This window comes from Electrophorus electricus, chromosome 1, assembly GCF_013358815.1.
Source record: "Electrophorus electricus isolate fEleEle1 chromosome 1, fEleEle1.pri, whole genome shotgun sequence".
Classification (NCBI taxonomy): Eukaryota; Metazoa; Chordata; class Actinopteri; order Gymnotiformes; family Gymnotidae; genus Electrophorus; species Electrophorus electricus.
The window spans coordinates 17,316,020-17,330,756 of NC_049535.1; the positions used below are offsets into that span (position 1 = coordinate 17,316,020).

The 14,737-nt window shown below is 44.0% G+C and overlaps 3 protein-coding genes across 3 annotated transcripts; 2 read left to right on the forward strand and 1 right to left on the reverse strand.

Moving 5' to 3' along the window:
• The first annotated feature begins 1,271 nt into the window (after positions 1 to 1,271).
• Positions 1,272 to 7,896, forward strand: atad5b (ATPase family AAA domain containing 5b). The gene is made up of 14 exons (XM_027012355.2): positions 1,272 to 2,040; positions 2,144 to 2,231; positions 2,569 to 2,923; positions 3,295 to 3,380; positions 3,650 to 3,795; positions 4,093 to 4,258; positions 4,345 to 4,494; positions 4,580 to 4,707; positions 5,292 to 5,385; positions 5,472 to 5,536; positions 5,652 to 5,837; positions 5,990 to 6,816; positions 7,193 to 7,345; positions 7,625 to 7,896. Exons 1-14 carry the CDS (start codon positions 1,366 to 1,368, stop codon positions 7,710 to 7,712), a joined length of 3,207 nt encoding a protein of 1,068 aa, XP_026868156.2. The 5' UTR covers positions 1,272 to 1,365; the 3' UTR covers positions 7,713 to 7,896.
• A 673-nt stretch (positions 7,897 to 8,569) lies between these two features.
• tefm (transcription elongation factor, mitochondrial) lies at positions 8,570 to 10,273 on the reverse strand. The gene is made up of 4 exons (XM_027012358.2): positions 10,140 to 10,273; positions 9,516 to 9,937; positions 9,238 to 9,384; positions 8,570 to 9,139 (listed from the first exon to the last, which is right to left on the reverse strand). The coding sequence occupies exons 1-4, from the start codon at positions 10,180 to 10,182 to the stop codon at positions 8,714 to 8,716; spliced, it is 1,038 nt and encodes a 345-aa protein (XP_026868159.2). The 5' UTR covers positions 10,183 to 10,273; the 3' UTR covers positions 8,570 to 8,713.
• Positions 10,274 to 14,737, forward strand: LOC113578860 (E3 ubiquitin-protein ligase RNF135). Its single transcript, XM_027012357.2, has 5 exons — positions 10,274 to 10,694; positions 12,273 to 12,359; positions 12,459 to 12,626; positions 12,808 to 12,940; positions 13,747 to 14,737. The coding sequence occupies exons 1-5, from the start codon at positions 10,293 to 10,295 to the stop codon at positions 14,274 to 14,276; spliced, it is 1,320 nt and encodes a 439-aa protein (XP_026868158.2). The 5' UTR covers positions 10,274 to 10,292; the 3' UTR covers positions 14,277 to 14,737.

Sequence of the window (14,737 nt, forward strand, 5' to 3'; positions counted from 1 at the left end):
TACATGGAGCTGTTTGTAGCTTTGTTGGGAAGCCGCATAAATTAAAAATGACAGTCAGTATCAAAATTGCCAATCTAGCGGGAGGTTCATCCAGGAATCTTCACATGGGAATGCTCGGTCATTGTACTTCACCCTCGGAAACCACGAACAGTTATGGCGATTAATCGAGGCAGGCAGCACCGCGTTTTGATACTTTAAATACTAATAAGATAAGAATTCAGTAGTGACTTTTGAGTGGAAAATGAGATCATTTCCTAGCGCATAACGGAGGAACGATAATAATAAACCGGAAAAACAAACGGCTCGATTTTTGCAGGACTCAGTAATCGCGTGCTAGAGTGGGTAAAGCATGTAAAGAGCGAGACCCCACCCGGAAGTTAACACGTCATAGTTAAACAGGGCTCTGATTGGTCTTTATGACGTCGACTTGGCTTTGGCGCCAAATATCGTGTTTTCCCTTCATCTCAACAACACGTTAAAAACGTCGTGTTAAAGGCATTGGACTGAGTAAAGGGTCCAAGTACCAAGATTGTAGAGTCATATAGGATCATGTAGGAGGAATTTAACCCCGAAACGGAAACGGACTTTAGACTTTAGTAAGTTTATAATAATACTGGTAAGTTACGGAACACTTGAATCGAAGTTGGACTAAAATTGCTAAAGACGTTTAATCGTAGTGTTGTGTCCAAGCTTGTTAGCAAATCTTGAGGTTGTAAATAACATGGTACACAGTGATTTCAGAGGTAACAGGTCTCTAATGAGGCTCCTCTGTCTCTCCGCATGTCCAGGCACTCATGTTCATAATACGGTACTAAGCCCATTATGGCTTTGGAACACTTATGACTGTTTATTGAAACACTTATTTGACAGTTTTGTGACAACTGTTGTAAAAAGCGCTATATAAATAAAATTGACAGACTTTTCTTCACATCTCAGGCTAGAAACCATAAGTTAAAAAAAATAAAGAGCGGCATATTTGTTTGTTTGTTTATAATGGGTTAGAATCAAGGAGGTAGTGACTGCTATGTATTTATGCTACACTATTCGTTTGATATTACCTGTTAGATGAAATTTCAAGTTTCTTTCAAAAACTATTTGAACGTCTTTATACAAAATATAAATTATTTGTTGATGACCACGTAATGTGACCTAAATTTACAATACGAAGCAATTAAGACTCAACAGGTATGTCAGTATATCTAAAAAATATACAAGTACATATTGTTGCATTCCTAAAAGTAAACATGAATAAGTATTGGTTAGATTATAAGATTTCTTTCCCAACAGGTGCTGTGCATAGCGTGGGCCCATCAGAGTAATTATATTGGTACAGTTACAGAGATCTCAGCTACTGCAGTTCTGAAAATGGCCTTGTACAAGGCGAAGTTACTCCCCCCAGAGCCTGCTCACATCACCCAGTGCTTCACTGGTGCTGACTCGAGAATGACGGGTGAGAAGGTCCCGGAGAACGGTACAGTTTGCCCGAAAATCAACAGACTGAAACGACCAAAGGGATCTGCACCTCCCAGTGGTTCCTTTAGGAACGAAATTCCTTCAGCTGTGCCCAAGAAGACTGAATCCTCTGGTTCTTCTGACAGCCTCGGCTGTGAGGAAGCCGGTTCGGAATTTGTTGCTGACGATAGAAAGTGCTCATCCACCAGGACCAACAAGAGCAGCATGAGCATTCTACACAAATCTAGCAGTTCAAACCGTTCTCCAAAGCTTGATGTGTTACTCTTGAGGAAACCTCTAAAACAAAGTAAACTTGAAATGAGTGCCGTGAAAGTCCACTGTCCTCGTCTACAGCTGTCTGTCCTCAAAAGCACAAATGGTGCCCAGTGTTTGCATATCAGTGACTCAGCTCCAGATATAATTGATCTTTGTGGAGATGAGGGCTCATGTGAACATGGCTCTGAGCAGGTTACCATGGTTACCTCTGTTAACGGACAGGGACGATATGGGAGATGTGACCCTCCAAAAGCCACAATGAAAGATGTGACGAGGACAATATCACCATGTGCCTCAGAGAACCACATGGAAGTAAATACAGAAGTTTTGATATCACATGAAGTTTTTCATTAGGTGTGTCCATCAGTCTGACATTTTGTTGTTTTTCCTTATCTGGTCTTTTGTGGTTTTGCAGAGGTCGGGGAGGAGAGCAGAATTTTCCAAGCAGATCCGCGAGGATTTGTTGGTGCAGATCCAGGCTCAGAACCGCCACTTCCCAGCACGTCATTTTTTTTCTCTGCTGTTGAGCCGACGGAGTGATTTTCAAAAACAGGCCACGAATCTCGGTGAAAAAGCAGTCTGAAACACGGCTTGAATGTTTAATTGTCTCCACTAGGCATTGCTTTCTGGTACCCAATAATCTACCTTCCTGCAAAGTTTAGTTCAAACCCCAATTGGACATATTTGTTTCAGCCAATCAAAGGGCCTATAACATCTGGATGAGGTGCTTTCTTTGGGTTTGGGTTTTTGGCTACAGCTGAACTTGTCCAGAAGGTGGCTGTCTAGGTGGAGTGGTGGGTGACCCTTGGTCTGTGTTCTGTGTCCACTTCACTCTTACAGGGACAACTGAAAACACAGATGGCCCCAGTACTCCAGGCTGTCCAGTCCCTGGGAAGAGGAAACAGGAAGTGGAGGGTCACAGCGAAGGCGGGCTCCCCAAACGACGGCATCTGCAGCGAGATTTCAGCAGCGACGCCCTGTCCACCGACGCATCAGTAAATTCCGACAGCCCTAGCAGGAGCAGGCTGAGCGTGAGCAGGAGGAAGAAGCAGGCTCGTGCAGCTTTCGACGCCTGTGAGCCGCCACCGCCGATCTCTAAGAGGTGGGACGACGAGGTGCTCTGGACGGAGAAGTACCAGCCCCTCCGCTCCAGGGAGGTCATGGGCAACACGGCCTCTGTGAGGAAGCTCCATGGGTGAGTGAGTCAGACAGGGCTTTGTGTTACAGACCTGATTTATCATGCGGGCTTCTTGGTGGATTTCATTTCAATGAGTTGAATCATAGTCAGTCAATTGTGCCTGAAGGCTAAAGGTTCAGAAAGACTAAAATGATTCAGAACAATCTGTTGCTGTTAACAGAAATGGCTTCTGTTAAAATATCAATCTAAATATAAATCTGGCCTGAATGCTACAGTGTAAACTGATTTTCACTTTTCAAAAATGCTGTAGATGATGTATAGGCACAAGTGATTTAAGTGCCCAAAAATTAATATATAAATATTAAAAACACATATTAATATTTATGTTGTGATTCTATAAAATCTTATCTTATTGCTACTGATGAGAGCTGGTTGAAGGAATGGAAGATCAGAGCAGATGTGGAGGGGAGGAAGAAAACACAAGAGGATCGCAGGATGAAGGCAGAGAGCAGTGGTAAAAAACACATACATACATACATAAAACACACACACATTTCTGGCCTAGCCTGCCAAGTACTGCAGTCTTCATGTTTTCCCTCCATTCTAAATGCAAACACAACCTGAGGCATCCCACAGCCGTTGCTTGCCTGCTCAAGGATTCACTTGGAACTGCCGTTAAACAGACCTCTATTGGCAGGGGGCATATAGATTCCTGAATGTCCTGATTCTGGCTGTTGACGGATACACCTGAAGCGGAATGCCTTTCCTGCACATTGTGTGTAGGCTTGTGGGACTGTGGCGATTTCGAGGGAGAGCAGGGCTCAGTGGAGAAGAGCCAGGAGCTCTGTAGCACCACGCTGATCCAGGGCCCCACCGGCGTGGGCAAAACGGCGGCCGTGTATGCCTGCGCACGGGAGCTGGGCTTCCAGGTCTGCTGCATTTACTCTAATCTGGTGTGACGTAACCATTCATTCATCAGGGATTCATTATTTATGTATTATCGTTATTCTTATTAGTGACATATTTGTTCATATGTTGCTATGGGTGTGTTGTGCATTTAGACCCATAAATCCACAGATGACTCCTTTTTTCTAACATTTATGTTGTAATGGACATACTAAAAGATGGAGAAACGCCAATCAAATATCTTATTTTGTGATGTCAGTGTTTACATCCATAGTTTGAACAGATACAGGTGTTTCTCTCTCTTCCCCCCCCCCCCCCAGGTGTTTGAGGTGAACAGCTCATCCCTGCGAAGTGGCCAGATTATTCTCTCTCAGTTGACAGAAGCCACACAGTCTCACCAGGTGGGGGAGCCGCGGTGCCCCACGCTACCACCTCCCTTCTGTGATGGCCACAAAGCCATTACTGTCCGACTGCCTGCAACTGCCCGTGAGTTTGTTGTAGTAACACCTAAATCATGTCTAATAAACACCTTTTACTGCATGTTGCTCAGTGACGTTCCCTGTGTGTTTCAGGACAGGACACCTCCAGAAAAATGATGGCCTTCTCTGCAAAACCCTGTGGAAGCTCCCGGATGGTTTCCAGAGCAAGACATGTCATCTCGCCGCGTGTGACTCTTGCCCGTTCCTTTAAGCAAAGCACTGAACACCCTCAAAACGCACAAGGTATGTCAACAAAATATTGGCCAACACTGGACTTTATCAGTAAGGGAAGTTTTAACCTGACTGTCGGAGCGTTTTCCTTCCACAGGACCGGGTGCTCTTACTCTATCTACTGCTGAAAGTTCAGACGCTACAGAACTAGGGTTGCTCTCTGAAGACCCAGTGTGGAACAGAGAGAAAACAAGACCTCCCCTGTCCCTCATACTGTTCGAGGAGGTGAAAAAAAAAAAAAAAAAGTCTAAGTGTCTAAGGAACCTTTTCTAGTTCAAGGAGAATCTGTATCAGGCCACATGTGAGGTTTGGTTCCCTAATAATGTAACACAAATATAGTGTGTGAGATCTCTCTATATATTTATCTATCTATCTATCTATCTATCTATCTATTTATTTATTTATTTATTTATTTATTTATTTATTTGGCCCAATAATCAATGAGCAGTTAGTTAATATTCATTATATGTAAGTATACTGATCATCTTTTTATTTTATTTGGTACATTTGAGCATTAATGCTTGGAGCAGCAAGAGATGAAGAGCAACAGTCTAAGTAGTTTGTTGTGCCCCCTTTGCAAACAGGCTCATATTTCAATAGTGCCGATCTTTATTTTGAAAATAAATAAATAAATAAATAAATAGTCTGTATACACCCCAAAGAACAAAAGCAAGTCTGTTTTTCTGGAATGTTAGTTGACATCCAATCAGTCTTGAATATTTACTCTGGTACTGGAATTTTAAATCGGAAGGGTTACTGATGTTTATATTTTAAGCAAATACCTGAAGGTACTGACTGCCGCCCTCCAGGTTGATCTCATCTTTGACACTGACGTTGGATTTCTCACGGCCATAAAAACACTAATGTTGACCACCAAGAGACCTGTTATACTGACCACCAGTGGTGAGCTCTGCTTTCTATAGATGCTCTGTTTTAAGCCACCAAGATTATTTCCATTCAAACCATAACTGCACAATTTTGTTCCACAGACCCTTTGTTCAGTCAGACCTTTAATGGCCGTTTTGTGGAGCTCTCTTTTAAAAGTCCTCCCATAGTGAGTTGAGTAAAGAGCTTGCATGATGTTCCTTGCATTGACCTGGCATTGAAGTATTGGGGGGGGGGGAGGAAAAACCTTTAACTAGAGCCAAGCCTGTTTGCACATCCTAAAGGAGAGCATTGGAAGCTACCTGCAGTGCCTGTGCGTGGTGGAGAATGTGCAGCCAGACCCGGAGTACATCAGCTTCCTGCTGGCTGAGAATAAAGGTGACATCAGGCGGAGTATCTTGGCGCTAGAACTCTGGGCACGCAGCGGAGGAGGCAGCACAACCCCCCAGCTGTACAAGAGGGTGCTGTCGGTGAGTCCATAAATATGTAAAAACACATACATCATCACGTAAAAATCTCCAACTTCCCAGTAATGTGTAAGCTTAAAGATGTGTGTAAATTAGTTTTTCTCATGTATAAAGCAGCAACTGACTCAAGTGTGTGTATGTTCTGGCCGTTCTAGTGTAGCTCCTGGTTGGAGCTGGAGAGTGGGGGCTGTGTGGACGTGCTGGTGGACAGATGGCGAACGGGACGGAGCCTGTTCAGCTCAAACCTGCCGGTTCTTTTTGCTCCGCCCTCCAGGGCTTCTCCGTATGCAGATCAAAGCACAGCTGAGACAGGAGGACCCACGTTTCTGAAAATGCTGGGAAGAAGTCCCACTTTGCCCAACTTGGAGAACAATGAGCAAAGACCAAGAAAGCTTTCTAGACTAAAAAGGAAGAAACACCAGTCTACTGGAGATGTCCACAAATTCACACACAACCAGTGCTCAAAGCATGCTGCCCTCTCAAGGGACAGATTTGACCAATTCCCATCTCCAAAACGACACACTTGCCCATCTGCTGGTGAGACAGGAGAGCTCATCTTTGAAGAAAGTTTGTCCAAGCTGGTGTCTTGCCACCTAGACTCGCTGGCACGTTTTTTTGAAACAATGTCTTTCCTGGACTCGTGCCTTTGCGGCCCACCGTCTCATGCCGCAGGCCTTGGCGGGCCTGCTTCCCTGGGATACGCGGGTGCCGATGTGGCTGACAGCTCGCTGGACGAGCCGAGGGAGGAGGGGGTGAGCCCGCTCAACTTGGTGAGATTGTACGATCTACTGGCTGTGGTGGAGGGCCTGGGCTTCTTCCAGTGCAGAGCGGAGGTGTCCGAGATGAGGAGGAGAGCGCTGAAACTAAAAAAGGGGAGGGGAGGGGAGACGTGGGGAACACGGCCGATGGCGGCACTGACCACGCTGGGGTCACCTTGTGAAAGTGATGACCGCTTTTGGCAGAATGAGCCATGTGAACCTAGGTGAGTGTGCGTGCGTGGGGAGGGGGTGCACATGCTGACAGATTCTGCTCCTGTTTGTATTTGATTCTTCGATTAAGTATGTAACGTTTCTGTTGAAGGTGCTACAAGCCCTGTTTTTTTTGTTTTGTTTTTGTTTTTGTTTTCCTTTTTTTTTTTTTTCTTTCCCCAAAGTACAATTGTATATATTTCAGGAGAAGAGTTGTAACCTCTATACTGATATACCATTCATTCAAAGTCACTGCATGTCTCCAGTGTGAGACTAATTGTAGTGTATGGTTAGGGGACTTAAAAATGTTGGGATACTGACTGATCTGCACATTACTCCCAAAAAATCATTAGTGCCCATTAGCTGACTTGCTTCTTCTTGTTCTCTCAGTGTCATCCAGAAGAGTAAAGAGGTCCTAAGCAAAGTGCTCTCCAGTAGAGCATTCTGCTGTCATGGTAACAAAAAAGCTGTTGCCATGGACTACCTGCCTGCACTCCATTCTATATGCAGACTGGAACGGGTGAAGCAACAGAACGAACCCAGGTGGGGTTATAACTCTAAATGGGCTGCAGTGATCAGCGTCGAACCCTGTCCAGGAAGGCCACAGTGCACTCCGTCAATGCTGAACCTGTTCATGGACCTTATGCAGGGTTAATAATAACGAGCCGAGTCATCTGAATTGAGGCCAGAAACATTAAGACATTAAACTGTGCAGTGCTGTCCCTCTGCAGGACTGCAGCTCTTTGGCTGTGGTTCAGTGCTTTGTCTTTCTTCTTTCTGTGTCCAGAACGTTTACATGCTTAATGCATTTATCATTTACAGATTGTCCCATTACTTCAGAGACATCCGCCTGCCTCTGTCCAAGCGCACTGTGCACCTACTAGCTTCAGATGTGTACCTACAGCCATGACAGTGATGTCCTTGCACCTCATGGCTTCCTGGTAGATCTGCAAAACCCTGATTAAAGTTTACGCTGACCTGCACACTCAGTAAGACTGGCAAAATAATATCTTAATCTGTCTGCTTTACTTTTCTAGATGATGTTATTTATATTGCTTTTGGATAGCTGTGAATAAACTCAGTTATTAAAAAGTCCCACATCCTACATTTTATTTTAGATTTTTCTTTGAACACTTCCGTTTGTGTCTTTAAATCATTTTTACTTGACCATTTTCCAATCTCTCTCTAACCCTAAATGAGCTCTGTTCAGCCTCGCTGTCCTATATTGTGCCTCCATTCAAAAAGCACTCGGAGCTGAAACATGGCATAACTGAGAAGGTGTGGAGATGGAGGCTTCAAAACGGATTCTTTTTGCTGCTTAGATTACATTTATGGACTGGGGTAGAAAACGTTGTTTTGAAACTTAAAATCTTTAAGTAATATGTAAATAAGATTTATTTCAATAAAATCAGGGAAATCTGGATAGGAAAGTTCCATTTTTCACTCCCTTAAGTGATGGTGCACTGCAAGGTAAAAATGATCTCGGATTAAAACTACTGTAATGGAATAGTGCTAATAAAATGCTGCTACAACAGACATTTTGTATAATAAATATGCAATGTATTCACATATATGCAAAGTGAAACTGCTAGTATATATTTTCCTGCCACCATCCCTGGTTGCTTATCATCTCTGCATTAAGTGCAATATTTAATGTTCCTCCAGTCAGAGATTTGAAGACGGTCCACATTACAAACAGTTTATTGCATCTTTCTGCAAAGCAGAGGTGTGTGGAATACTCCGTCTTAACTGTAGAAAAAAAACAGTATCCAGTACTTGTTAGCACAGTAGCCGAGAATAAGAACGCGACCATGCAGACTTCGCCAAGGGACGGTGGCTTGCTGTCACTCAGAACGCGGCATCCGCGCTGGGCTCGTGCCCACTGGCTCCGCCCACCTGCCCAGCCTTCTGTCATTCAGCCAGCAGCTCGTAGAAAGCCACAGCCTGGAGCAGCGCGTCGCAGAGCTCCTCGCCTTTACTCCTGCTGCTCATCTGGAAGGCGCCACGGTAGCGCAGCAGCAACTCTCTAGGGAACGTCACGCGCGGCACCTCTCTCGTCACCGACTCCGTCATCATCCGCCGCACAGCCCGCGCGCCGCTCGTGCGACTCTCGCCCACCATCAGGTCAAAGTGGCGGCCCACGGCCGTGCGCAGCATGTTAAGGACCTTGGGCAGGGCTCCCACCTCGCGCCGTTGGTTCAGCAGGGCGAAGAGCATGGCTTCGACTGTCCGCAGGTGCGCCATGACTGGGAATAGCGTGACGTTATGCACAGAAACACCCGTCTTCTCCACCACGTAGAAATCGGCGGGGGGGAGGTTTGAAACCACATCGGAGATCTACAGCAGAAATGTGTTCTGCATGATGTGTGTACAGACGTATGAAGCAATTGAATTGTGAAAGATAAAAAAAAAATTAAAAACCCAAAACATCTTACATCATCCAAATAACTGGATGCCATGTAGGTGCCGTTCATGAAACTGCTACACTCTTGCTGCTGCCAGTCTAGGACTGTCATTTCCCGATGCATGTGAGCCCAGGCTATCTTATTTGTGCCACATACAATGGAAACTATAGAACTGGCCTGAAAAATATCCAAGCAGGTGTGGTCATTAAAGTCAGGAAAGCGACAGCTTACAGGCATTACTAGAGCTTGGGATCATTTCATTTATACCACAACTTAATTGGTGCATTATAATCGATTGATTGTCTCACCTTTAATTGCGCCTTGGTCATTTCTGGCCTGATGAACTTGACGAGCTGAGTCTTCCTCTTCTTCCTCTCAGTCGTCTCACCCGGGTTGAGGATGGAGTTAAATACCACGACGGCGTTCCTGTGTTTCAGGAAAGGCACGTGAAGCACGCTCTCCAGGTCCTTAAATGGCCCGTGCCTGCTCCGGTGCTCGAGGATGTTGGCCGCCTTCCGGCCTCTCAGCAGCTTGACCGTGACGAGCTCGGATTCCGGCGCCGTGTTCAGGACCCGCAGGATCACGGCACGTTGCTCCTGGGTGTAGAGCGCGTCCATGTCGACCGCGTCAGGTGCTGGGATCGGACCACACCGGCGGCGCGTGCAGTGAACGAACCGGAGCTCGAAACCGGGAAGAGGACCTGGATGACCACATATGAGCCTGTATGGTCCTGCACATCACAAACGGAGCAAAGCGGCCGTTACGTCTAATGTAAAAAAAAAACCCCTCGGTCCCGAATGTATTATATAATAAAAAAAAATTAATTAAATTAAAAAGTAGCTAACAGCTAGCTTTGTTAACGTAACGTTAGGCTACTTTCAAATCTGTGATTCACGATTTTACTTCATATAAAACGTTCTGCAGGACATTACCTTTCAGGACAACAGAGGACAGAAGACGCGTTATAACCCACATATTCAGTCACTTTGGCACAATGTTTACGTCTGTAATGTTTAGTTTGCCCTCGATTGTGTAACAATTATTTGTCCGGCTGGGAAACGTGGGCTACATGTTATTTGTTCCGGATGATAGACGTTCCGCCGCCTCCTTCAAGGATCGTAAACTCTGGCGATAGTTTCACTTTCGATTCTCAAATAGTACTGGCCACCAAGATGACAGTATATGAAGACATAGTAAAATTAGTAGCTAATCATCTCAGGTGTTCCATTTGTTATGAGATATTCGTAAAACCGGTTACTTTGCTTTGCGGGCATAACTACTGCCAAAAATGTATGCAGGGCCATTTGCAAAAAAATCCGTGTTGTCCCGAATGTCGGACGAAGGTAGGAGCACAGCTCAAGAAAAATATCACGCTCTGTAACATTTTAGAAATTCCAGAAGCGGGTGGTCGTGACCTGTGGGACCAAGTTTTAACACGGGCTGAGCAGGACGTCAGGCACGAAGGACACACGGGGACACGAACACAAGTGAGTTTCTGACTCTGCTATGAGACATCGGAAGGTGAACCTCAAGAAACCTTCCACATAGCTCATCGTGATATATAAAATATATTACTGTAAAAGATTAGCGATTCATGCCTCGACGCATGCTCTGTGAGAACGGAACGAAAAATAATTCGTTTAATGTATATAGCGTTTTTTTTCATACCAAATGTATGAGCTGTACATGTAGGGGAATGTGGTAAAGAGAAAGGGGCTACATAGTTTACCGGCCATGACACTACAATCTGGCCCAACAATGGCCATGCTGAATTTTTAGATAATTAGAAGTCCAGTACCAGAAGACATAAGGGTGTAGACGGGGAGAATAGGCCACGGATTGGACCTAAATTGGTTAGTGGGAGTTTCTTTGAACTGCATGGAGACAGGTCAAGGAGGCAGTTTAGCTCAGTGTGTTTATGATAAAGAAATCCAGCTGTTAATTTTTTAACATATTGTAGACAACATTGTTTTGTCAGCAAAGCCAATAAAGAGAAAGTTATAATAGTGAAGTCTGAACCAGAGATTCTATATGTATCTTATTAAACATGGGGTAAAAGTGTACAGTGTTTCGGAAAGGGAAGAAAGCAAAGAAAATTAAGAAAGATTACATGCAAATTGCAAACTTCTGATGAATTTTTGTTACTATGCATTTTGGGCCAATAAGTAGTCTGCAAAAAAAAAAATGTTTTATTGAAATTCTGTTTCAGAAAGTTTGATTTCATTCAGTATTTGGTTATATAAGGAAAACAGGATTGTAGTGTAGGAGGTGACAGGGTGGCAGTAGATTTAGAGCCAACATATATCTGAGTGTCATTATTGTAACACTGAAAATAAAGGCCACGGTAACAAATATGGGCAATATGTAAATAATGAAGAGGAAGGGACCATGAGTTGATCCTTGGTGATTCCCTGCAAGAGAAGTTGAAAACACATACTGAAATCTACTCATAATACAGAACAGGAGATAAGGATAAGATGCCCGTAATACCTGTAGTAAACAGATGGGAAATGAGTCTTAGTTTAAGGTATTAAATCTGGTGCTTAAAAAGAGAAAGATACAGAGAACGAAAAAGAAAGAAAAAGGGAAAGATACAGAGAACACCACAATTAGCAAAGAGAAGAGCTTTAAAAAGACATAAGGGTGTATGCTCAGTATTGTATGAAAACACAAACTGGAGAGGCTTAAAAAGGCTGTTCCTGGATCAAAAAGACTGCAGTTAACAGGCTACAAACCAGTGCCACAGTTTGGCTATGAAGCTGAGGTTCGATATTGGTCAGTAGGGTGGAAGAATAGTAGTCCCAGAATGGTATCAAGACTGGGTTCTGGAAAAATAAGGACAGTAGGAACAGGGTCAGAATCAAATGGTGTAATAATAAAGGGATGGATATGAACAGGGGTCACAGAGAGGCACTTCTTAAGAAGTGAGGTAGGGGCATCAAAAAGCAGACAGGTAGATGATTTATAAAAGTCAGAAGAGACAGCATGCCGAGTAGGAGAGAAGGCTTGCCACTAAGGCAACAGCACAATCCTTTTAACAGTTTGATAAACTTTTCCCTTCTCAGGACATATTGAGGAGAAGACTGGAATTACTGAAGCAGGAAATCAAAAAGATAGAGGCGCACCTAGCTGAGCTAAATTCTGACCACCAGGTAGGCCAAGTATGGTCCATCATGTAGGGAAAACGTATCAAAAAGGGTATCTGAGTTTATTTTTACATAAATTCAAAATATCTTACATATTTTACATAGGATGGTTCCTGTTTTAAAAAAGATGACATTAACATTCAAGAGACATCATCTGAGGTTTTAATTTCCTTGCTGAATACTGAGGGAGCAAGTCAGACTACTGATAAAAGCATATTGAGTCAACAGTCAGTACAAGAGGACAACCTGAACGAGGACCCTCAGATAGTCGAGGTATGTTAATGCTGACCAGAACTTTTTCCATACTTCTTCCAAAAACCTTTATTAAGTAAAAACAAACACAAAAGACCCCATCACTTGCTTTAGCATTTAGCATATTATCATGCAAGGTGATGTGATTTGAACTGACGCTGTCTGAAAAGGGCTTCTAAGGTATTGTCTCATGTTCCTCTAGATGGAGATTATGATGCATGACTCCGAGAGCCTGCCAGAGAAGCGTGACTCCATCTCTGGCCTGTCTGAAGGCTGCAGTCACTCTGCTGCTGGTTCCTCAGGGCTACAGAAAGGCTGCAACCCTAGAGCTTCAGGTAAGCTGTGTTCCTCCGCACCAAGGATAATTACCGTGTACATATTTGAATTAATTTTAAATGAAGACCCAGGTGGTCTGCCAGTAATCACATAATCATGTATTCTTATAAACAAAGAAGATGGGGGGAGAATAAAGAATCTTGATTAAAGAAATTAAGGAGGAAGTGCCCATACCACAAAATAATATGCATGACACACCCACAGTGACCACTGGCTATCTCACTACAGAGGTGGGCTGTAATTGTTAGAAATTATAGGGACATTTCTGATGTATGATGACTCAGCACTTGTAATGTAATACCCTTTAATCTGAAACATGTTTGATGGAAAGACGAGATATTATTGTTGCGACGCAAGAATGATATTAAACAACCACTAGGGGTCATACTTTGAAAGCTTTCAAAGTCTACTCAGCATGCTCTAAATATAGAAGAACAATAGTCGTTGAATAGACTATTGAATAGTGGGGGGGCTTTTAAACCGTGACTGGGATGCCACTGTTTGTTTTTTCTTATAGCAATTTCATCACAAATGAGGATCTTGGAGACAATATTTATATATATTTAACAACAAAAACACCTTTCTAACCTTTACTTGTTCTGTAGGGCCTAGTCTAGTGTGTTGAAGTAAGGAGAACACTAAAACGTGCAGCGTTGTGGTAAACCAGACCCGGCAGTTAACACACCTGTGTAAACAGACCTTCTTTTTTATTTCATCATGACTTAACCTGTCTTGTGACCTGCAATGTCATGGCAATGCAGTATAAAAATATTACTAACCTTTTAATCTCTGTGTTCCCCCACAGCTGGCAGCAGTGGGTTTGCCCTGCTCACATTCTCACCCCAGCTGGGTCACCGGCGACTGGTTTTCCGCCCAGACCAGCGGAGGATAGAGGTCAGGCATTCCCACGCAGCCCGTGCGGCCCAGCACTACTTCAGCGTCTGCCAGTGGATGGCGGAGCAGGAGTTTGCCTCGGGGAGCCATCACTGGGACGTGGACACGACCGACTGCAGGGCCTGGGCGGTGGGCGTGGCCCACGCAGACCTGAGGCAGGACCAGCGGCTCGGCCGGAGCCCCACGTCCTGGTGCATCGAGTGGAGCAGCAAACGGCTGAGCGCCTGGATCGCCGGCGTGGAGATGCGCCTCGAACAGCGCCAGCCCAGCAGGGTCAGGGTTCTTCTGGACATGGCGGACGGACAGCTGGCTTTCTGGAGCCTGTCGGACAGAGAGGCAGAATTGTACAGTGTACAGGTGGAGTTCCGGGCCCCGGTTAGACCCGTTTTCTGGCTGTTTGGGACCCAGGAGAAAAATGCCTTGTATTTTCCTGCACCCTGAAAGGTGTTCTGGTCGTGTGCATATATTTATCTGATTCAAAATAAATATGGTCCATTTTTATGAAACTCACATCCATAGAACTGGAGTCACTGGGAAATAATTTTTTAGAATATCTTTATCTGTATAATATCTTTATAATCATAACTCTTAGGATGGTCCATTTGGGACATACTGTTCACATGTTTTTCTTGCTTTCTTGTCTTTTGTACAGTGTACACGGTCTCTAGTCTTTCAAAAATTACAGGTGTATGAAAATCTCATCTTGGATCACGTCTCCATTCATTGATGTGACTCAAAATCTTTTCAGATATAAAGATTTTCAAACTAAACATATACATCATAAGTGTAGTTTAAAGAGAAACGTAGGCATATTTTTAGATCTGTCAAACCGTTTTTTTTTCCAGTTATCATTTAAAGTAGATATTGAAAGCATTTGTTTTTCTGTTCACGATATTCACTTA

What these genes read in the sequence shown, in the direction of transcription:
- atad5b (XM_027012355.2), top strand. Translation starts at nt 1,366, where the DNA reads ATGGCCTTGTACAAGGCGAAGTTACTCCCCCCAGAGCCTGCTCACATC. An exon ending in TCTGTGAGGAAGCTCCATGG is followed by an intron (nt 2,924 to 3,294) that starts GTGAGTGAGTCA and finishes TACTGATGAGAG; the next exon opens with CTGGTTGAAGGAATGGAAGA. An exon ending in AAGCAACAGAACGAACCCAG is followed by an intron (nt 7,346 to 7,624) that starts GTGGGGTTATAA and finishes TATCATTTACAG; the next exon opens with ATTGTCCCATTACTTCAGAG.
- tefm (XM_027012358.2), bottom strand. Translation starts at nt 10,182, where the DNA reads ATGTGGGTTATAACGCGTCTTCTGTCCTCTGTTGTCCTGAAAG. An exon ending in GTCCTCTGTTGTCCTGAAAG is followed by an intron (nt 9,938 to 10,139) that starts GTAATGTCCTGC and finishes TGTGATGTGCAG; the next exon opens with GACCATACAGGCTCATATGT. An exon ending in CATCCAGTTATTTGGATGAT is followed by an intron (nt 9,140 to 9,237) that starts GTAAGATGTTTT and finishes TTTCTGCTGTAG; the next exon opens with ATCTCCGATGTGGTTTCAAA.
- LOC113578860 (XM_027012357.2), top strand. Translation starts at nt 10,293, where the DNA reads ATGATAGACGTTCCGCCGCCTCCTTCAAGGATCGTAAACTCTGGCGAT. An exon ending in ACACGGGGACACGAACACAA is followed by an intron (nt 10,695 to 12,272) that starts GTGAGTTTCTGA and finishes TTCCCTTCTCAG; the next exon opens with GACATATTGAGGAGAAGACT. An exon ending in AGGACCCTCAGATAGTCGAG is followed by an intron (nt 12,627 to 12,807) that starts GTATGTTAATGC and finishes ATGTTCCTCTAG; the next exon opens with ATGGAGATTATGATGCATGA.